Source organism: Procambarus clarkii, chromosome 85 (genome assembly GCF_040958095.1).
Source record: "Procambarus clarkii isolate CNS0578487 chromosome 85, FALCON_Pclarkii_2.0, whole genome shotgun sequence".
NCBI lineage: Eukaryota > Metazoa > Arthropoda > Malacostraca > Decapoda > Cambaridae > Procambarus > Procambarus clarkii.
The window spans coordinates 20,770,327-20,793,609 of NC_091234.1; the positions used below are offsets into that span (position 1 = coordinate 20,770,327).

General features: G+C 40.6%; 1 protein-coding gene across 1 annotated transcript; it reads right to left on the reverse strand.

The window, feature by feature from the left end:
• Positions 1 to 1,144: 1,144 nt before the first annotated feature.
• ND-49 (NADH dehydrogenase (ubiquinone) 49 kDa subunit) lies at positions 1,145 to 16,618 on the reverse strand. Its single transcript, XM_045728424.2, has 9 exons — positions 16,459 to 16,618; positions 13,694 to 13,916; positions 9,970 to 10,171; positions 8,612 to 8,799; positions 6,889 to 7,052; positions 4,401 to 4,520; positions 3,638 to 3,767; positions 2,541 to 2,686; positions 1,145 to 1,520 (listed from the first exon to the last, which is right to left on the reverse strand). Exons 1-9 carry the CDS (start codon positions 16,560 to 16,562, stop codon positions 1,391 to 1,393), a joined length of 1,407 nt encoding a protein of 468 aa, XP_045584380.1. The 5' UTR covers positions 16,563 to 16,618; the 3' UTR covers positions 1,145 to 1,390.
• Between the last annotated feature and the right edge of the window lie 6,665 nt (positions 16,619 to 23,283).

The window sequence follows — 23,283 nt, forward strand, 5'->3', positions numbered from 1 at the left end:
CACAACCGTAAGAGGGACAATGCAATTTGGACAATATGGAGCAGAACGGCGCTTCAAGTGACCATGAGTTAAACGAGTATGGCCAATACGCAACCTCGCCAGAGCAGTTTCCCATCGCCGGTTACGGTAGTAGGAGGACGGTCAAGAGAACACACGACTCTAAGAGTACGCAGTTTTTTACCAGTAACAGAAGACCAACAAGCCTGCCTACGGGTAAGGATGGAGGAATGAATAACCGGGTAAAAGTCAGAATAAGGAATACTTTTACAGGAGATGGGACAAGAGCGGACAGCTTCCCTGGCAGCAGCATCCGCACGCTCATTTAAAGACACCAATATGGCTGGGAACCCAGCAAAACTCAACCGACAAATTTACTGTGAACAAGAAACAGCCAATGCTGGATCTCGACAACCACTGGATGAACCGGATTAAAGAACCCAAGAGCCATGAGGGCACTACGATTGTCAACAACTACAAAGGAAGATTGACAACGAGAAAGCAGAAGACAAAGAGCATAGAGAATAGCAAAGTTCCGCTGTGAAGATGCTAGTCTCCAGAGGAAAGCGACACATGTAAGTGCAATCAGGAAAACAACAGAGTAGCCTACACCGTCTGCAGACTTAGACCCATCAGGGAAGATGGAAACGGATCGGGAGTGAGAAGAAAAGTGCTCAAGGAAAAGGAGTTTTAGAACCATAGGAGGGGTAAAAGCTTTAGTGATGCGGGTTAAGGATATACAAAACTGCGGAAGGGGGACTCTCCACGGGGGCAAAGAAGGAACAACACGAGGAGAAATATTAGAAATACAAACAAAGAGAATCCTGTAAGCGAGATAACTGGACAGAAAGAGGGAGGTGGTGAAGAGGAACAGGAACCGCAGGAAGGGCAAAAGTTAAAGCACGACAGAGGCGAGAGGAAGGATGTTGCAAGGACCGTGCAAGATAGCGAAGACAGTAGCGATCACGGCGGTCCGGTAAGTGAGGAAGGCTTGGTGCCTGGTGATGGCTAATAACTGTAAATCCCCAGGGAAACTATGAACATTAGCAGCATAGGAACTATGAGCATTGTGTGACATAAGTACTATGGTATACCAAGGACAGGTTGTGGAATTACACACAAGGTTATCTCATTGACAAATGTAAGATATCATTGTTTTACCTTTTATTACATGTCTTGGAACTTTTCATTCAAAATATGTACATACATGAACATTAATGTAAAATAACTGTACATCTGAAACTAGCTTATGTTACGTTCAGGTAAAGCTATCCATAAATTTTCATACTAATTGTGAAATTTCTCAATGTCTAAATCATAACTAGCACTCAAGTTTTATCATTGGTTCATAAATTATAGTTACGTCACTACCAATTTAGCAAATATATTCTCTTTAACGATCAACTTCTCCGAATACAATATCCAGAGTACCAATGATGGCCACAATATCAGCCAACATATGGTTTTTCCCAACCATATCACATCCAGCTAGATGAGCAAAGCCTGGTGCTTTGATCTTGCATCTGAAAAATAAAATTACAAAATATGAATGCAGCAGTGATGGGTACAATGACAGAACCATAAAATTAAAACTAATAATACAGCACTGTACATAATACTTTCACGTGCTTCTTTCCAAGGTCTTGCATGTATTTCTTGAATGCATTACTTTTCTATTGTCATAGAAGTATTTTTATCATACTCGGTCCATTCCAAGTCCTGTATACCCTAGTTTACTTAATTGCTGCTCTCATTGCTTGCAGTCTCTCGGGTAAACACCTCAACTCCCTACATAACCCAGAACTTTAGGCAGCCTTAACCACCTTTGAAATTCACAAAATATGATTGTTTATACTCTGGAAATCAACACACAGGTGGCTATCAGAGGCTGAAAGGTTTTTGAGGAAAAAACCTCAAAAATGTTAAAAGGAAAAAAGAAACTTCTGAAGTAATAAATCTATTTAGCTACACGAGTACATAAATGGAATTCTAGCTGTAAACTCCCTCAGCCTTAGACAACAAAATTGCTTAAATGCCTGATGAAAATCCACTAGACCAGCTTGTCAAGAAAAGGGGTTTCCAAAAGAAACAAGATTTCAAAATGTATTAAACAAAATGCTGGTCATGACCCAAGTGGATTCTAACCCAAGTCCTCTTGTGTTAGAATCCTGACCAGGAATGAAAGACTAGATACTTTCATTCCATTTGCCTCTGTTCCCAGCAGTAACTAGCTATACTGAAACATGACTATAGAACACTTGGTGAACTGTGCTTGGGGAAAAAAGCATGGCTCCAAATGAGGAAAAGCTAATATCAATATGATGCACAGCACATTTAAATTGTTTTCTATGTCAAGGATGTCCAGCCACTTTGACTGGACGGTAGAGCGACGATCTCGCTTCATGCAGGTCGGCGTTCAATCCCCGACCATCCAGGTGTTTAGGCACCATCCCAAATCCTTATCCCGACCCCTTCCCAGTGCTATAAAGTTGTAATGGTTTGGCACTTTCCCTGATAATTAAAAAATTATGTCAAGGATTTACCTGTAGGGTTTTGATGATCCATCAGAAACCAGGTAGACACCAAATTCACCCTTTGGAGCTTCAACAACTGTGAAGGTGGCACCGGGAGGGACTTGGTAGCCCTGAGTGAACACCTTGAAGTGATGAATAAGTGCCTCCATTGAAGTCTGAAATGTAAATATAGTAGTTTATTAATTGTAAAATTTGCATAACCAGAAAATCAAGATAAATTCTTTTTCCCACAAGAAAACACCCTAACCATTCTCTCCAACGATCAACTTCTCCGAATACAATATCCAGAGTACTAATGATGGCCACAATATCAGCTAACATATGGTTTATGTTAGCATAATTCTTAATTAAGAAGGCAGTTGAGAAGCCACAAATTACAGCGGCTAGATGAATATCCGAGACAAAATTAGAAAGAAACGGGTAAAAAGTACACAAGACATCAAGGACAAAGAGCTACACAAGGGAAAATTTGGATACAATTATACGTGTAGTGCAAGGAATCAACAACAAAATTGAAAATTGAAAATTGAATCAACAACAAAACTATAGAAGAATCAGGAAGGGGGGGGAATGTAACTAAATAACCAAGACTCAAAAGCAGAAAAGAGAAATTGGGGCACGGTGATGCGTATCTACAATATATTTTGGGGGGGGGGGGTGTACTGCATAAAAATGACTGCTGTGCTGTTTGATGGTTAATATGAAATCACTACATTGAAAGGCTTATGGAGAAAGAAGAAATATGGATAGGAAATTATGCAGCATTGAAAATAAGATACTGTAGTAGTAGTACCATAGATTAAAGTTAAAAAAAAAAAAAACGAAACTAAATAGATTACATACTGGTAATTTATTTTCCAGTGATGGATGGAATAAATCAAATAAGATGATAGTCTATGCCAAAAGGACTGGAAGCTTCAAAACCTCATTTAATGATTATAGGAAAGAAGGGACACCAAGCAGGTTGCTGAAGCAATACTTATTTTTCTCTTGCCCTCTACTTTTTTACTTCTAATAAAAGCAGCAAGATTATTACTTTCAAATACTGTAGATGCCCCACATCCCCCAGAAAAAAATTATATAATAAATTAATTTAAAGTGCATACCTTCATTTCAGCCCTTGATGGTGGAGCAACCTTAGCATCATCCACACGTATTTCACCCGGAGGCATGTTGTTGATGCACTGCTCAATAATGCGCAGGGATTGTCGCATCTCCTCAACACGTATCAAGTACCTGGATACACCAAAATTTATATACTATACAAAACATTATGGCAATTTTATGTGCTATCCTGTCTGAAAACAAAACCTAAAGATGTCAAATGCTTATGGGGACTGAATTCTCTTAACTATGCTTAGGCCAGAACCTTTCCTAAACCAAGAAAAGGAAAAGGTTACCAAGCTCTAGTATGGTATGATATCATTCCATGGTTAATATGGAAGGGCCTGGCCTTGTATGGAAAGGCCTGGTCGACAACCGGGCCGTGGGGTCACTAAGCCCCGAAATCACCTCAAGGTAACCTCAAGGCTTCAAACAGGAGTTACACTCCCCCACTGGAGAGGAGGAGCAAACACCAGCACTGACTGGACGGAGGGAATTATAGCACTATTATATTATAGAATTATAGAATTATAGAATTATATTATGGAATTATAGAATTATAGCACATTATATCCTATTATAATGCAGTATAATTTGTACTCTAGTATGGAAGGTTAGTTATCAGTGTTCATGCATTTCTTTTCCTTAAACATTTTTCCATCCCATCCCAACAAGTCCTTCCCAATTCTGTAAAATTGGTAATAAACATAGGTTATGAAAAAAAAAATTATACCATACTAGAGTAATTTTATTTTTTTACGATACCTGTCGTACGTGTCTCCATTCTTTCCCACTGGGACATCAAATTCAACTAGGTCATACGCATCATAAGGCTGAGTCTTCCGCAAATCCCACTTGATGCCAGATCCTCGCAGCATCACACCACTGACAATACAAAATACAAAATTATTTCTTAATTATGGTGACAAATTACACAAGATTATATAGGAAAACTATTTAACAAGCACTTTCAAGCTGCTATAATAACTTGGGAAGATGCTACTGTATTGTTATATAAACAAGGCAGCCAAAAATGCAGAAATAAATTCTTACTCAAATTATTAACGAGCTTTAGAGAAAATTCACCCATTTAAATCTTAAGAAATATTGCATAATAATAAAGACTCCCATCAAGGTGCTGCTGTTAAAAAGCTTTCACAAAGAAAACATAGGTTTCTAACACAGGTTTTCTCCAGGTGTTAACTTGCCATAATAGCAGTGGCCCCCCTAACATTACAATGAAAACCGAGAAGTTAAGGCAAATTAATACATAATCATTACATTATTATAATGAACATGAGCTTTGCCTAATTCATGATCATAAGTCAGGGATTCAAATCTTCAATGTATTTTACGATATACTGTTTTGTTTAATTATACAAAAATAAAATTTTAGGTCATTTGATGGCCTTAATTTAATTATATCCTGGTATCAAAGCTTCTCCAGTATGGTACTTAAGTCAGTTCTAAACACTGTCTTTACAATGAGATAAAGTCCAGATCATGCTACAGTACAGTACTCTTTAGTACTCGCATAGTTGTGCTTGCAAGGGTTGAGCTTCAGCTCTTGGTCCCACTTTTCAACTGTCAATAAACTTGATTCCTGAGATTCTTTTGGGCTCTATCTACATTTGAAATTTAGCGTGGAAACCTCGATGCTCTGGAAACGGTTTGCCAAAGGAACAAGTCTTGGTTTCAGGAACAGGTGTCTGGATGACCAAAAAGCTCTCAATTTACCAAATAAATATCTTTTCAGAGTTCATAATTCTTGAGTCTTTGAAAAAAATATTAGAAAATGGTAATTACTGCTAAGTGAAGGCACCGCAAGACTTGTTATTTGTGTTGAATAGTAGCTCTTAACCAAGAAAATAAATCAAACGTTCTGGGTATAGGAGTCAATAGGCCTATAGTATTACAATTCTGATCCAGCCAGTAGGACCAATCACTGCCTACTGGTAACGGTGCAAAACACTTCTCTCGTCACAACTCATACCTCAATATCTTTCACTAATTATCTTATTTAAAATGCTTTTTTGCTGTACATAACTCGTAAAAGTTATTGTGTCTTGTGCATTGAAGACAATTCAGTGCAAATCTTTCACAGCACAGGTATTGTATGTATATAATTATGCATGCTAGTATCAATTTACAAACATTATAGCATATTTTATCGAGTCAATTTCTTCCTCTGATTATTTTTGCTCTTGTAATTATATACAGTACTGTACTATATGTAGCATTAGACAACTTGGAAAATTGAGGCAATGTATATAGTGGCGCCGTTCCACCATTCATTATTGTATTTGAACGGTCTGATTATTTGTTTTCAGTCAAAGATATATATGTTTTGTCATTGGCACTCAAGTCATTTTTCCACTAGTTTCTTGATACTGTATTTCATTGAAATCATTATGCCATCTATCACCATTTTACATCAAAATACAAGAAGTGTATTTTGACATAATTGACAATTCATTTTCCGATTAATTTTCAAGAAATTAGTCAAGTGACAAGTGATGTTCCGAAAAGTATCATGTGCAGGCGATGAGACAATAACGTGGCTAAAGTATGATGACCAGACCACACACTAGAATGTGAAGGGACGACGCTGTTTCAGTCTGTCCTGGACCATTCACAAGTCGATTGTGATGAAGAAGAGACAGGCAATAAATAGGCACGAGAGATGAGGAGCAAAGTAAGGTGTAGTAGATGGACTGGTAGTAGGAACTGCAGAGGGCCTATTGACCCATACGAGGCAGTTCCTATTATAACCCCCGAAAGAGAAGGAGAAAATAATGAGAAGAGGAAAACGAGGGAACGTAGGAGAAGATAATGAACAGAAAGAGAGAGAAAAGAGAAAGAAAGGTAAATGTGCACTATATATATATATATAGCGAGTAGGGAAATAATTGTCATACCTGTACTATACGGTATTTTAATGGTTAAACTTTAGAGCTTTGCCCATTATGCTGAAAGTGAAAATGATAAAGCAATGCAGCGGAAAATTAGTCGGCTACAGATAAAATTGTTAGTGATGCTGTTATTGTTAATATTACAATTACTGTATACACAAGAACAGTTTTGCTTTAATATTGTAAACAATTTCACTAATAAGGAATGGTTGCCTTATTACATCCAGGATTGGGAAGCAGGGATCACAAATTCCTTCCAGAGCACCGTACTAAATTTCAAGAAAATTTGTGTAAAACTATTCTCAGTTCATGACAAAACAAAATAAACAACGAAAACCTACCTAAAACCATAGTTAAGAGCATCTTCAGCAGAAACGGTTCCAATACCAATTGTTCGTTGTTTCCAAATACGATTGCTAGTGAGTACATCCTCCACCTCATCAAGGCGCTCGCCAAACTTGCTGATGAACTCGTAGATATCATCCATCAGGCCAATAGGGATGTCCTATTTAAACCAGTGAGAACAGAATTGTGGGAATTATGGGGTAACCAGCAGATGTTAGAGGTGTTAAAAATTCCCAGGTCCCAGGTCGGTTAAGGAGCCGGTCGGCCGAGCGGACAGCACGCTGGACTTGTGATCCTGTGGTCCTGGGTTCGATCCCAGGCGCCGGCGAGAAACAATGGGCAGAGTTTCTTTCATCCTATGCCCCTGTTACCTACCAGTAAAATAGGTACCTGGGTGATAGCTGTCACAGGCTGCTTCCTGGGGGGTGGAGGCCTGGTCGAGGACTGAGCCGCGGGGACACTAAAAAAAAAAAAAAAAAAAGCCCCAAAATCATCTCAAGATAATCTCAAGAATCCCCCCTTTCAGCGCCGTGGAGAAGGGGGACTTGCTGCCTGGGTAACAGCTTCTCCCTCCGAATCAACCTACCCTGGCTTTGCGCCCTGGTGAGACCACTCCAGACCAGGCTGACACCAGAGTGCAACTCCATAGTCTCCTGAGACTGATGGATGTCAGCTACTACTACTACTACTAAAAGTTTTTATTGAGGCACACAAACAATCTTATGCAGGAAAATAAAACGGTACAAGTGTGTGAAACTACATCCCATTATCTGAAGGATAGCAAACTCACAGGTCCTAACTTACCTAACCTTCAAATGATCTTTTCTAAAAATTTCTGGTAATTAAAAAACTAGGAATAAAGAAAAATGGGAAAGGAAATTGAGATGTTTCTGGATTTGACAAGGATTGTGTTTAACCAAAAGGTTAGTACTGTAATATTTTAAGCAATGGTATGCATCATTAAAAATTCTGCCCGAAACGCTACGCGTGCTTGTGGCTTTACTAGAATGTAAAACTTCGTCTCTGTACTCTCATAAATCCAATATATTTTCTTGTATATAAATAAATAAATAAATAAATAAATAAATAAATAAAATAAATAAGCTTAGCATATGCCAAAGACATTTATAAATCATTTTAAAAAGATCTTAATTTTTATCAGCCACTCAAGTGTGTCCACACACTAAGTATTTCTCCTAGTCAACCCATTATATTTCACTTGCTGTGAATCAGTGTCTGCTATGTGTGGTACACTACTACTCTGCTTTATATTTTACTTCATTAACACCATGTGCACTTTAATATAGCAAATTCAAAGAGGCTTAGCTCCAGACTGTTATTGAGTCCATTGCTGTATATCCATGTATCCATATGATACATATATCCATATGTATCCATATAGACAAAATACATAACTACAACATTTATCAATATATCTACAGTATACTGTCTTCCTCCTCTTTTGATTACACATCCATTTGAAAATATAAAGATGGGATGAGAATTTGTCAGGCCTTAATTGCAAAAATGTGCCATCTTAAGTGTGTATTATAAGAAAATTTTTCTTCAAACCATTCTAATGTAAATGCTAAAAATTTTCACAGAGGTTGAAAGAACCAAAATTAATGCACTATGGAAATGAGGCTATTGAAGTACTCACACTCAGATCATATATTAGGTGACAGGATAAACAAAACATGAATCAAATGAGTCACTTACAATGGCCACGCCTCCTGGTCGAACATATGCAGCATGGAGACGAGCCCCAGAAGCTCGCTCATAAAACTCCATCATCTTCTCACGCTCCTCAAACAGCCACAGGAATGGAGTTAGTGCTCCAACATCCAATGCGTGAGTTCCCAAGAACATGCAGTGGTTCAAGATGCGTGTCAATTCACCAAACATAGCTGCAAGTCAAACATTTGATAATATAGTATACACATAATAAAAAAAATAATATCAGTACTGTACTGTATATTTAAAAGATTACACAAATACAATACTGTACAGTAAATAATTAATAGTTTTACACTGCATAAAAAGAGATACAAGTATACATACACATATACATAAAACACCCCCCCCCCCACCATAGTAGCATCGCTACCATCAGTAGCTTCAAAGTGTTATATGACAGTACTGGAAGACGGGACACAAGCATAGCTTTCATTCCGTAACTACACTTAGGTAATTACACACAGGGAACGAGTGTGTAATTATACACACATTTCATATTAATTGAACAGACTTATATGAACATGTCTGCTAATAATGCTAAGCTCTTAGGAAAGACAAGAGACTTACATGATTGACATGTCCTTCAAGATGACCTGGACAAAAGTGAATAATGCATCACTTGGCAGATGGAATTTAAAGAATTCACATGCAACCTACAAATTATATGAAAAGGGTTTTAAAGACCTCTGACAAAGAGAGAGTGTGGGGTGGTTCTGGACAGAAAACTGTCACCCAAGGACCTAAAGAACATTGTGCGAGGAGCCTATGCTATGCTTTCAAATTTCAGAATTGCTTCTAAATAAATGGATGGTGAAATACTAAAGAAATTGTTCACAACCTTTGTTAGACCAAATATGTCTTACTGCTCCAGCATTAAACTTCACTCTCTTTACAAATTATCTTGCAATTATTAGCTAAATGTTCTCTCCCTCTAAACCTAAAATGTAAATTTTGTTTAGCTTGCCACAGTCCAGCCAGTATTGTAATGACATGTATTGGTTGTTATGGATTAAGCTTCTTATTCTGATGATGACAATGTCTACGTGCTATGAAAGGGAATTGTTAATGGTGAAGAATTTCGGCAGCCATAACATATTTGGAAATTATGACGTGATAGTTTTATAAGAACATGTTCCATGCAGATGATGAAAACTTCATAGTTTAAGAGATGGCAGTTAAAGGTTCAGAAGCAACACGTTACACAATTACCACTTGCCACCTTCATAAATGAAACCACAGGGAACTATGGAGGCCCGACAAGTTCTTTATATAATGTGTAAAGCTAAGTAAAAGATGCTGTTAACTGGGTACAATAAATACCAAGAAATTTACAAACTTACTGCGAATATATTTGGCTCTGATTGGAGCTTCCAAACCTAAAAGCTTTTCCACAGCCAGAGCAAAGGCTTGTTCATTGCACATCATAGATACATAGTCTAGCCGATCAAAGTAAGGCAGAGCCTGTGTGTAAGTCTTGTATTCGATAAGCTTCTCTGTCCCACGGTGCAGCAATCCTATGTGAGGGTCAGCACGAGCCACAGTCTGTCAATACATAACCCAAAATTATATTTTTATACCAGGATGTAAATGCAAGAAAAACTCTTAGCCATTATACCATCTCTTTAATCAAGAATACAATGGGGTTATCTTTTTGAGTGGTGACCAGTTATCTTTAGTAAGCCGACGCTGTATATTTATAATTTTAATTTGCTAGAGGGGGTACCTGGCATTGCTCGGGTAAGAGGACATCTTCACTACACACTATCTTCCTCATTGTAGCCATCTACACTACACACTATCTTCCTCACTGTAACCATCTACACTACACACTATCTTCCTCATTGTAACCATCTACACTGCACACTATCTTCCTCATTGTAACCATCTACACTACACAGTATCTTCCTCATTGTAACCATCTACACTACACACTATCTTCCTCATTGTAACCATCTACAATGCACACTACCTTCCTCATTGTAACCATCTACACAACACACTATCTTCCTCACTGTAGCCATCTACACTACACACTATCTTCCTCATTGTAACCATCTACACTACACACCATCTTCCTCATTGTAACCATCTACACTACGCTCATCCATCCTCATTAAATACTGTCTTCACACCTTCCACTTGGGCTGGATGGGAGAGACAATCTCGCTTCATGCAGGTCAGCATTCAATCCCCCGACTATCCAAGTGGTTGGGCACCATTCCTCCCGCCGTCCCATCCCAAATGGTTATCCTGACCCATTCCAAGTGCTATATAGTCATAATGGCTTGGCACTTTCCCCCTGATAATTCTCTACCTTCCCTCTAACCATCATCACTACCCAGGTACCACTGGGGAAGACCAAAGAGCCGAAGCGCAACTCCCGCAAGCACAACTAGGCGAGTACCACTCAGTTCCCCATTTATAAAACTTTCCTCCCCCTCAGGTCGGGGGAGCCAGTCGGCCGAGCGGACAGCACGCTGGACTTGTGATCCTGGGTTCGATCCCGGGCGCCGGCGAGAAACAATGGGCAGAGTTTCTTTCACCCTATGCCCCTGTTAACTAGCAGTAAAATAGGTACCTGGGTGTTAGTCAGCTGTCACGGGCTGCTTCCTGGGGGTGGAGGCCTGGTCGAGGACCGGGCCGCGGGGACACTAAAGCCCCGAAATCATCTCAAGATAACCTCAAGAAGATAACCTCACCACCTTCCCTACTCTTCTGCACCCCCTCACTACCTTCCCTGCATCCCTGTAACCATTTTCCCTATACACTCAATTTGTCAATAACCTACATAAGAGAAACTAAAATTTAATAATGTAGAAAATAATGTTGGATGAATCAACAGGAGTCCGGTATTTAGCGAGATTGGAAATAAGCGAGTAATTTGCCATTTCGTGCAATGGGGGAGCAAAAGTCGTGGGATTCAGCCTTGACCTGTCTTATGACCATTCCCAGACAAAGCACAGTCACCCTGCAAAATTTGGCAAGGCTCACCCCAAGCATCTGGTCCCCAACCTTGAACAGATTTTCTCTTATATAAATGTGATCAAACAAAGCATTACAGGTATGGTATATTTCCCCGGTCAAGAGGCCAACACCGTGTGCTAAAGACATGTAAAGTGACTAGTATACAGTGATTAAAAGTTATTGTTAGGAACTTGAGAACTTTTGTTAACAAATTTGTGCATCGAAACTTTAATTATGGCATATTTTAGTGCTAAGGAATGTGGCAGCAATTGGAAATCTGCAAATGTTTAATCAAAACATATATAACTAAGCTAGTTTACACAAAATTTCATTACATATACACAAGAAAATGTCCTAGTAATACCAGAACACAATCCTTATAATACTGTATAATCTAAATGCAGATTTGGATTGTATTTGTAAGTGACTTGTACAAATCACACAGTTGTGGTCGAAGTGAACAGGTGTACAGCCATAGAAAAAATTGGAAACAATATGTGGTACCACTGGAAGACACCGATGACTGCAACATAGTTATCAATGCATAGTCATCATTTGTTCGAGTCTCCTAGAGCCCAGATGAATGGAAAGTCATCAATGTCTTCCAGTCATTAGTACTGTGGGAAGTGAGCAGGGAGGAGTCATCAGGTCCAAAGATTACAATGCCACATATACACACACTACAAATAGTGCTAATGATTTTTTCTTTATCTGGAGCCGAGTCACAATAACATGGCTGAAGATACGATGACCAAATCACACAGAAAGAAGAAATGACGACATTTTGGTCTGCCCTGGACCATTATCAAGTCACATGATACTGGTTCAGAATGGATTGAAATGGTGTAATTTTTTCGCTTTTTGGTGTGTGGTTTGGTCGTCCTACAGTGGCTGACATGGTATTCACAAATCACCTTTCCTGTATATAAGCTATTTACAATAGAAATTGGGTACCATGTTTTGTTCCCTGCTCCTTCCTCCTCAGCACAAGAGTAATCTTACCACTGCATAAGCCTATCAAAGCAATCTTATTAATGAAATATGAAATCTATGCCATGTGTGTAAGAAATGAAGGAGAGTAGGTAGTGGCTTGACTGGTCTTTCTCCCAACCAACAGATCACTAGATAAACATACCACATTCAAGCTCATGACAAAGCACTGTATATTAATATTTAAACAAACAATATTTCTAAGTGATACTAAATGTACAAGAACTGAGGGAGTAATGGCAACCACTACCGATTTACATTTATTTTCCATCTACTGGGTATTTATTTCATGTAATAAATTATTGAAGAAACACGTTATAAAGGTGAGGACCATTAAATGCATGAAGCAGAATACATTGAAGGAAGAGGTTGTTGAAGCCAATTCAATTCACAACTTTAAAAGAAACGAAATAAACACTTTAATGTTGAGAGGAATAATTAGCACACAACGTATGAACAGCATAAAGAGCTAAATCTCTTCCCCCTGTAGTCACTGATAGGTAAGAACAACATTGCTGGTTTTAGAATTACCAACTTCATTATTTGTGACTACAAATGGGAAAGGGGGGTATAAATGCTATATGCAGGGGGACCTGCTGCATGGGTAACAGCTTCTGCCCCATATCAACCTATCCTGGCTTTGCACCCCGGAGAGGCCACTCCATAGTCTCCCAAGACTGATGGATGCATACTACTAGTTGACTGTATAAACACCTACATACATTACGCAAACAAATTTTTGAGTGGAAGCATAACTTTTATGAGCTAATGTAGTACTGTATTGCATTTAATTCATGGTTCTGCTCACAATTTTTTAGCTAGTACCCATCTTCTGAGAAAATTACATTTTTCATATACAGTATCTCCCAATTTTTTCACAATTGTCCCTAAGGTGCACATGAATTCTTGTCGACCACTACACTACAAGTATTAATACAATACTTTCATCTGTTTATATGTTAAATCCTACAATGCTACAATATAATAAACCCAATACATTTTTGTTTGTACAAATCTTTTTACTTAGCTTAAAGTAATGGGGGATAAAAAGAATTACAGCATATAACCAGCTTCTATTCTACCAGAAGACCAGAGTATAGAGTAACTCACCTCACCATCTAGCTCCAGCACTAGCCGCAGCACTCCGTGGGCCGCTGGGTGCTGGGGTCCAAAGTTAATGGTCACATTACGGACTTTCTTTTCAACGGGTGCTAACCTGGCATTCCACGACGTCATTTCCATATTCATACCTTCGTATGGGACCATCACTGGGCCTGAAAACTGTTTCAGCCATTCTGCATCAGGGTACCACTTGGCTCCACCTCGAACAGGGCTGAAACACACTCGCACATGAGCTTCCTTCATACCAAATGTACGTTATTGAAAAATGTACAAGAAAATTAAAGTTTTAATGTACTCTTCAGTAATGTTAGTACTGGTACTACTAATCATAATAAATTATGTATACAGTAACAGCAGGAAAATTTTATATTCAAAATCCAATTAACCATTGGAAATGGATTGATAATTTATCACTCCTACATTGTGGACTGTCGAGCTTGAAACCGTTGCTCCTTGTTTGTGTTACATCTGACCTTATGAAGAAGTTGTCTGGATCAATATCCTCCAAGTTGTTTAATAGTTTAAAAGTTTCTATAAGATCAGACCTGTCATGTCTGGTTTGCAGTGCTGTTAGCCGAGACCCTCAATCATTACTGGTACGAGTCATCTTAGTTCAGGAATTATTTGGATGTTTGCCACTTATGGATGTCAACCAACAAACTAACACTTAACATAGAAAAGACCTACTACATCTTATTTGGAAGCAGATCTACAAATGCAATTCAACTTCAGATAGATAATGTAAACATTAGCAATAAAAATGATGGCAAGTTTCTTGGCCTATTCCTATACAAGAGACTCAACTTCAGCACCCACATACAACACACAACTAAGAAAGTCTCTAAAAGCTGTTGGGATACTCTCCAAAATCAGATATTATGTACCTAACTCTGCTCTCATCTCTCTGCTTTCAGACAACACTCAGCCCCCTTGTTTAACTCCCTAAACATGCTAAACATAATCTCACTCCATAAATTTTCTTTTGTCAATTACATTTACAAAATCATGTTCTTAAATGCAAACCATGCTCTGAAACTCTCACGACAGATGTAATAGGACCCATTATCACTACACCAGAAATAAATCTCTCTTTGATATCCCCAGAGTCAAACTTAATCTGTGTAAACAATATGAAAATAAAGGGACCCAGTCTATGGAACTCACTCCCTAATGAATTGAAAAGCTGTCCAACTTTTGCATCATTCAAAAACAAATCTAAAAGGTACCTAATTTCATGTTCATAGTTTTTTACCTTTTGCTTTAAAATTGCACTGTATCTATTGCTACCCAATCTTTATGTACCCAATCCGAACATCTTTACCATTGTGATCATTGCTGTCTTCTTATATGTACTGTCAATCTGCTGTACGGTGACTTAATCTTGCTTAAATTACCAATCAAGTTGTCAATGTAATCAATCAGAGCTTTAATATACCAATGTGCTTTAATATACTTACTAATCTCTCTCATCTCATTTATTTCTTGCAATGTACCTTATTTTATTAATTCTGCTAGAATTTACCAACTTAAAATTATCCGTTAGATTAAGGACCTGCCCGAAACGCTGCGCGTACTAGTGGCTTTACAAGATTGTAAATACTATGCTATGTATTCTCACAAACCCAATGTAGGTGTACCTTCTTGTATATAAATAAATAAATAAATAAATAAATAAATAAATAAATAAATTTGTGATGCCCGGTATTGAACTTTCTCCAAAGCAGCCGTCTCTCTGAACACGAGGCTCGCATGCTTTGATACAATAATCCAAGTGCACCAGTGAGTTTTACACTTGAATAACTACATTCTTTTCTCTGAAATCAAAGTTACATCTGACTATTCCTAGTGATTTGGTTGGCTTTTTAACTGCAGTTCACACTTGTTAAACTTTCAGTGATTTTTTGGAATCTGACTCAATGGTTTTATTCGTCAATCACGGCGACCTCCCCCACCTCCACTCCCCAAGTTAAATTACAACTGTTGACCAAGTCCCGGATACCCATTTGCTGCTAGGTGAACCGAGGCACTAGGTGAAGGAGGAAATTATCAGGATAAAGTGCCAAGCCTTTACTGTATGCAATATTACTAGCAGCTACTAGCAGTCCCTGTGGTGTGGGGGTTGACGCTCGCTTGGCGTTTTGCAAGCGCTTTGTCCTGGGTTCGTATCCTGGCCGGGGAGGATTTACTGGACGTCAATTTTTAACTGTAGCCTCTGTTCACCCAGCTGTGAATGGGATACCTGGTTGTTAAACGATTTGGCGGGTCATATTCCAGAAATATTAGGATCAACGACTAGTGTATGAAAATGTAAGAACTCTTGTATATATAAATAAATACAAAATACATAAAATTACAACTACAGTATATAGCACTAGGATCAGGATAAGGATTTGGAGGCACTAGGTAAATGGAAACGTGCCCAACCACATCTGTCTCGCCTGGAATTCCAGTTTGAGAGTCAAGGATGAATAGAACAGTACCATTGCATTTCAAAATCCAATTGCAAACAAAATTTCATATAAAAAGACAACAAATATTGGAGAGCCCCCTTTGACAAGCCGCCGGCTTCCAATCCATGTCATGGGCACTAGGTAGATGGTGGCCCTAGGGGTAAAATCAGGCAAATACCAAGACGTATTTCAATTTTTATTCTCGTGAGCTATTTTAGAGAGGATCAGCTGATGGCCGTAAACACACGAGAGATCCCAGACACACAGCTCTCTCCTGCAGGTTACTGACCCAGCTGCACTTACTTGGCAAAATATGCCGAGCCGGTGTTCTTGAGCAGACATTTGGAGCCCACGGAGAGGGCAGAGGAGACCACTTTATGGGTAATATTGCCGAGCACGGCAGCCATGGTCGCCCCGGTGGTCGGCCGTCACTGAGAGCTGCGGGACACTGGCCGCCGGCCACCATAACATGCATAACTGGCAACCACATTAACACTCCTTCTAGCCACTAGATGTCTCTCTCTTTTATCTTAATTTACCTCAGGGGACACTAATACTAGGCCTCGACGAGGGCGTTCAATCCCCGACCTTCCAAGTCCGAAATGCCCGAAACGCTTTGCGTAATAGTGGCTTTAGGCATTGAAATTGAAATTGAAATAAGTTTACTGAGGTAAAATACACACAAAGGGATGAGGTAGCTCAAGCTATTCTCACCCCGTTCAGTACATCGTGTTAATACATACATATATACACATCACAAATAATAAACATATTACCAAACATTCTGAGAGATAAACATCTACATTTCCTGCTTTAGGCATTGTATGTACTAGCTCTATCTATAAATCTATCAATTTTTGTAAAACGTGTTGTATGTATGTACTTTACCTGAATAAACATTTATTTATTTATTTATAAGTGGTTGGGCACCATTCCTTCCACCCGTCCCATCCCAAATCCTTAACTTAACCCCTTCCAAGTGCTATATAGTATAGCGATGGCTTGGCGTTTTTCATTGAAAGCTCCCTCCTTAATTTTTTTTTTAAATTTTGCCCCGAGGGGCGAGTTTATTGGGCAGCGCCACTCATCTTGTGAGTGGACACACCGCCATAGTGACAGTATTGGGCAGCGCCACTCATCTTGTGAGTGGACACACCGCCATAGTGACAGTATTGGGCAGCGCCACTCATCCTGTGAGTGGATACACCGCCATAGTGACAGTATTGGGCAGCGCCACTCATCCTGTGAGTGGACACACCGCCATAGTGACAGTATTGGGCAGCGCCACTCATCCTGTGAGTGGACACACCGCCATAGTGACAGTATTGGGCAGCGCCACTCATCCTGTGAGTAGACACACCGCCATAGTGACAGTATTGGGCAGCGCCACTCATCCTGTGAGTGGATACACCGCCATAGTGACAGTATTGGGCAGCGCCACTCATCCTGTGAGTGGATACACCGCCATAGTGACAGTATTGGGCAGCGCCACTCATCCTGTGAGTAGACACACCGCCATAGTGACAGTATTGGGCAGCGCCACTCATCCTGTGAGTGGATACACCGCCATAGTGACAGTATTGGGCAGCGCCACTCATCCTGTGAGTGGACACACCGCCATAGTGACAGTATTGGGCAGCGCCACTCATCCTGTGAGTGGACACACCGCCATAGTGACAGTATTGGGCAGCGCCACTCATCCTGTGAGTAGACACACCGCCATAGTGACAGTATTGGGCAGCGCCACTCATCTTGTGAGTGGATACACCGCCATAGTGACAGTATTGGGCAGCGCCACTCATCTTGTGAGTGGACACACCGCCATAGTGACAGTATTGGGCAGCGCCACTCATCCTGTGAGTGGACACACCGCCATAGTGACAGTATTGGGCAGCGCCACTCATCCTGTGAGTAGACACACCGCCATAGTGACAGTATTGGGCAGCGCCACTCATCCTGTGAGTGGACACACCGCCATAGTGACAGTATTGGGCAGCGCCACTCATCCTGTGAGTGGACACACCGCCATAGTGACAGTATTGGGCAGCGCCACTCATCCTGTGAGTGGACACACCGCCATAGTGACAGTATTGGGCAGCGCCACTCATCCTGTGAGTGGACACACCGCCATAGTGACAGTATTGGGCAGCGTCACTCATCCTGTGAGTGGACACACCGCCATAGTGACAGTATTGGGCAGCGCCACTCATCTTGTGAGTGGACACACCGCCATAGTGACAGTATTGGGCAGCGCCACTCATCCTGTGAGTGGATACACCGCCATAGTGACAGTATTGGGCAGCGCCACTCATCCTTTGAGTGGACACACCGCCATAGTGACAGTATTGGGCAGCGCCACTCATCCTGTGAGTGGATACACCGCCATAGTGAGAGTATTGGGCAGCGCCACTCATCTTGTGAGTGGATACACCGCCATAGTGACAGTATTGGGCAGCGCCACTCATCTTGTGAGTGGACACACCGCCATAGTGACAGTATTGGGCAGCGCCACTCATCCTGTGAGTGGACACACCGCCATAGTGACAGTATTGGGCAGCGTCACTCATCCTGTGAGTGGACACACCGCCATAGTGACAGTATTGGGCAGCGCCACTTATCTTGTGAGTGGACACACCGCCATAGTGACAGTATTGGGCAGCGCCACTCATCCTGTGAGTGGATACACCGCCATAGTGACAGTATTGGGCAGCGCCACTCATCTTGTGAGTGGATACACCACCATAGTGACAGTATTGGGCAGCGCCACTCATCTTGTGAGTGGACACACCGCCATAGTGACAGTATTGGGCAGCGCCACTCATCCTGTGAGTGGACACACCGCCATAGTGACAGTATTGGGCAGCGTCACTCATCCTGTGAGTGGACACACCGCCATAGTGACAGTATTGGGCAGCGCCACTTATCTTGTGAGTGGACACACCGCCATAGTGACAGTATTGGGCAGCGCCACTCATCCTGTGAGTGGATACACCGCCATAGTGACAGTATTGGGCAGCGCCACTCATCCTGTGAGTGGACACACCGCCATAGTGACAGTATTGGGCAGCGTCACTCATCCTGTGAGTGGACACACCGCCATAGTGACAGTATTGGGCAGCGTCACTCATCCTGTGAGTGGACACACCGCCATAGTGACAGTATTGGGCAGCGCCACTCATTCTGTGAGTGGACACACCGCCATAGTGACAGTATTGGGCAGCGCCACTCATCTTGTGAGTGGACACACCGCCATAGCAGAATGTACAACACTCCCCAATAGGAAGAAAACCCGCTGGGTTGTTCATCCTGTCACTTGTACCCAGACACAGCTGGGACTTGCTTAACTGTCTCAAGTGAACAGCTCCTCAAACAAGAAGATTAACATCTATCAACCCTTAAAAGCTTACGTTATCTTGCGGGTGCAAAATGGGGAAATCTTTTAAGAACAGTATCAATATTTGACAAATAGTGTTTTCCTAACTCAAACAATGTAAGGTGCATTATTCTATACATACTTCTGATGTCTCTCAGGTGTTCACATTCCCTCCTCTCACTCCACACATTCTCATGTGTAATTTACACGTACTCCTAAATTCTAATCTTGATCTTAAACTTTTACTTGATAGGTGTAATAGAACCCATGAGCACCACACCAGATATCTGTTTGATATCTCCAGTTAACCTAAATCTGTGCAAACACTAAATGCAAATAAAATAACCCAGTCTATGGAACTAACTCCCAGATACCTTTACCTTGAGGTTACCTTGAGGTGCTTCCGGGGCTTAGCGTCCCCGCGGCCCGGTCGTCGACCAGGCCTCCTGGTTGCTGGTTGCAGATGAATTAAAAATTGTCCAACCTAGACCTAATTCAAAAGTACAACCAAGGAGTGCCTAATTTCATCCTCATAGTTTCCTACCTTGTGCTTCAAACGTAACTTGTACTACCCACTTCCCTAATACTAGTACTTAAGACATATATGTGTGTATATCACGAAAATAAACACGTGATTAAAAATGTGACAGTGTCAGACCACGGAGGAAAACTGAAACAGGAATTTCCTTAAGTACTTTCGTATATTAATACAAGACATATATCTTTACCAGTGTAATCAAATCAAATCAAATCAAATGTTCATTCAGGTAAAAAGTAAAACATACAAGATGAGTTACAAACATAATTTATAAATAGAGCTAGTATATACAATACCTAAAGCCATTATACAATACCTAAAGCCATTCTGCCCGAAACGCTGCGCGTGCTAGTGGCTTTACAAGACTGTAATTACCATAATTGTATCCTCACATTTCTTATGTACATTCTTGTATATGCATAAATAAATAAATAAATAAATAAATTAATACGCACAGCGTTTCAGGCAAGGTGTGGGAAAACACATTTAGACTAAAACTTAATACTAAATGAGATCAAAGCATAAATTGAGTTGTAAAGCGAAAAAGGGTGAAAAAAACATGGCGGAAATCAGTAGTTATACAAGTTAGTCAACAAACAGTATTGTTTGAAAATAGCAAGACATGGGTTGACATTTAGGGGGTAAGGTTGGTTACATGGAGTTTATTAGGTAGTACTGTACTTAGTTTTTTTCTTAAACTGGTTGAGAGAGGTACAACCTTTGAGTCAGATTCACGAAGCAGTTACGCAAGCACTTACGAGCCTGTACATCTTTTCTCAATCTTTGGCAGCTTAGTTTGCAATTATTAAACAGTTAATGAGCTCCGAAACACCAGGAGGCTGTTTATAACAATAACAACAGTTGATTGGGAACGTTTCGTGCTTGTAAACTGTTTAATAAATGTAACTAAAGCCGTCAAAGATTGATAAAAGATGTACACGTTCGTACGTACTTGGGTAACTGCTTCGTGAATCTTGCCCCTTGACATGATTGGGAAGGTCATTCCACATTCTGGGTCCCTTGATTTGTAAAGCATTTCAAGTTTGATTAAGTCGTACTCTTGGAATATCAAATAGGTATTTGTTTCTGGTGTGGTGCTCATGGGTTCTGTTACAACCTTTTAGGAAGCTTTTAAGGTCAAGATTGGGATTATATAGAGTACACTTGAGAGGATGTGTAGTAACTTAATATCTAACATATTCAATGATTTAATTAAGGGCGCCGAGTGCTGTCTGGGGCCAGAGTTTGTTATTGTTCTAATAGCAGATTTGTAATTGAGTTGTTACCTCTGTTAATTTATATTGTAGTAATTTGTTGATATAAAACCTTGCTACAATGTACCGTTTCATCTGTTGGTAAACATATCATCTTACCTGATATGCTACATTAATCACCTGCCCGAAAAGCTATGCGTACTAGTGACTTTAGTTATTGTATGTACTAGCTCTATCTATAAATCAAACATTATGTTTGTAACGAATCCTCTATGTAAGTACTTTTACCTGAATAAACATTTGATTTTGATTTGATTAGATTAAAAAAATACTCAAATTTATTTTAGTTACACTGTAAAATAAATACAGAAAACGAATTTTTTTTACAGAAAACGTAAATAGTAGCGAGTTCACCTATCCTGTGGGTGGTAGTGGACCCCATACCCATCGTGTGGGTGGTAGTGGACCCCATACCCATCCTGAGGGCTGTAGTGGACCCCATACCCATCGTGTGGGTGGTAGTGGACCCCATACCCATCCTGAGGGCTGTAGTGGACCCCATACCCATCCTGTGAGTGGTAGTGGACCCCATACCCATCCCGTGGGCTGTAGTGGACCCCATACCCATCCCGAGGGCTGTAGTGGACCCCATACCCATCCCGTGGGCTGTAGTGGACCCCATACCCATCCTGTGGGCTGTAGTGGAAGGAGTTACAGAGGCTCATAATAGTCTCAGGAACTGAACCCCAAAAATCACTTAGATAATCAAGTTATAATCTTGATAACCTAATTACACAGTTTACCAACAGATGAATAAAGGAAAATGCAGAATGAAGATAAGAACAAAGGCAACTGCAGAAGGCCTATTGGCCCATACGAGGCAGCTCCTATCTATAACCACCCAATCCCACTCATATACTTGTCCAACCCACGCTTGAAACAATGGAGGGACCCCACCGCCACCACCTTACACGGTAATTGGTTCCACCAATCAACAACCCTGTTACCGAACCAGTATTTACCCAAGTCTATTGTTCTCCCTCATCTAGAGAACACCATCTCTCTCTCTCTCTTCCATATCTTTGTCTCTCAGTCACAGTATCTTTTACGTCGTAATCATATACCATCTGGATCTTATAGTATCGACAGTGATTCCGTGAATTCAAGAAGCCACGCACCTTGACTTACACTTTCACTGTGTAAGTGTGGAGAGGTGGGGGAGGTGGGCCAGTCCGGACTCTGCTTCCCAAGTCTGTATTCTCTTAATGCTAGTGCCTCTCTATTCTGGATCCGGCTCCGCCATTTCTAAGTAATATGCATTCACCTAGTTGTGCTTGCGGGGGTTGAGCTCTGCTCTTTCGGCCCGTCTCTCAACTGTTACTAACTACTAACCTAACTGTTTTTCACATACACACACATACACACACTCGTACAGAGCCCGATAGGCTCAGGAATCTGTACACCTGTTGATTGACGGTTGAGAGGCGGGACCAAAGAGCCAGAGCTCAACCCCCGCAAACACAACTAGGTGAGTACAACTAGGTGAGTACACACACACACACACACACACACACTTTTAGCGTGAGAGTAGTAGAAAAATGGAATGCACTTGGGGAACAGGTTGTGGAAGCAAATACTATTCATACTTTTAAAACTAGGTATGATAGGGAAATGGGACAGGAGTCATTGCTGTAAACAACCGATAGCTAGAAAGGCGGGATCCAAGAGTCAATGCTCGATCCTGCAAGCACATATAGGTGAGTACATATAGGTGAGTACACACACACACACACACCCTGTTACCTAGCAGTAAATGGGTACCTGGGAGTTATACAGCTGCTAAGGGCTGCTTCCTGTGTGTGTGTGTGTGTGTGTACTCACCTATTTGTGAGTACAAATAGGTGAGTACACACACACACACACACACAGGAAGCAGCCCGTAGCAGCTGTCTAACTCCCAGGTACCTATTTACTGCTAGCTGAACAGGAGCATCAGTGTGAAA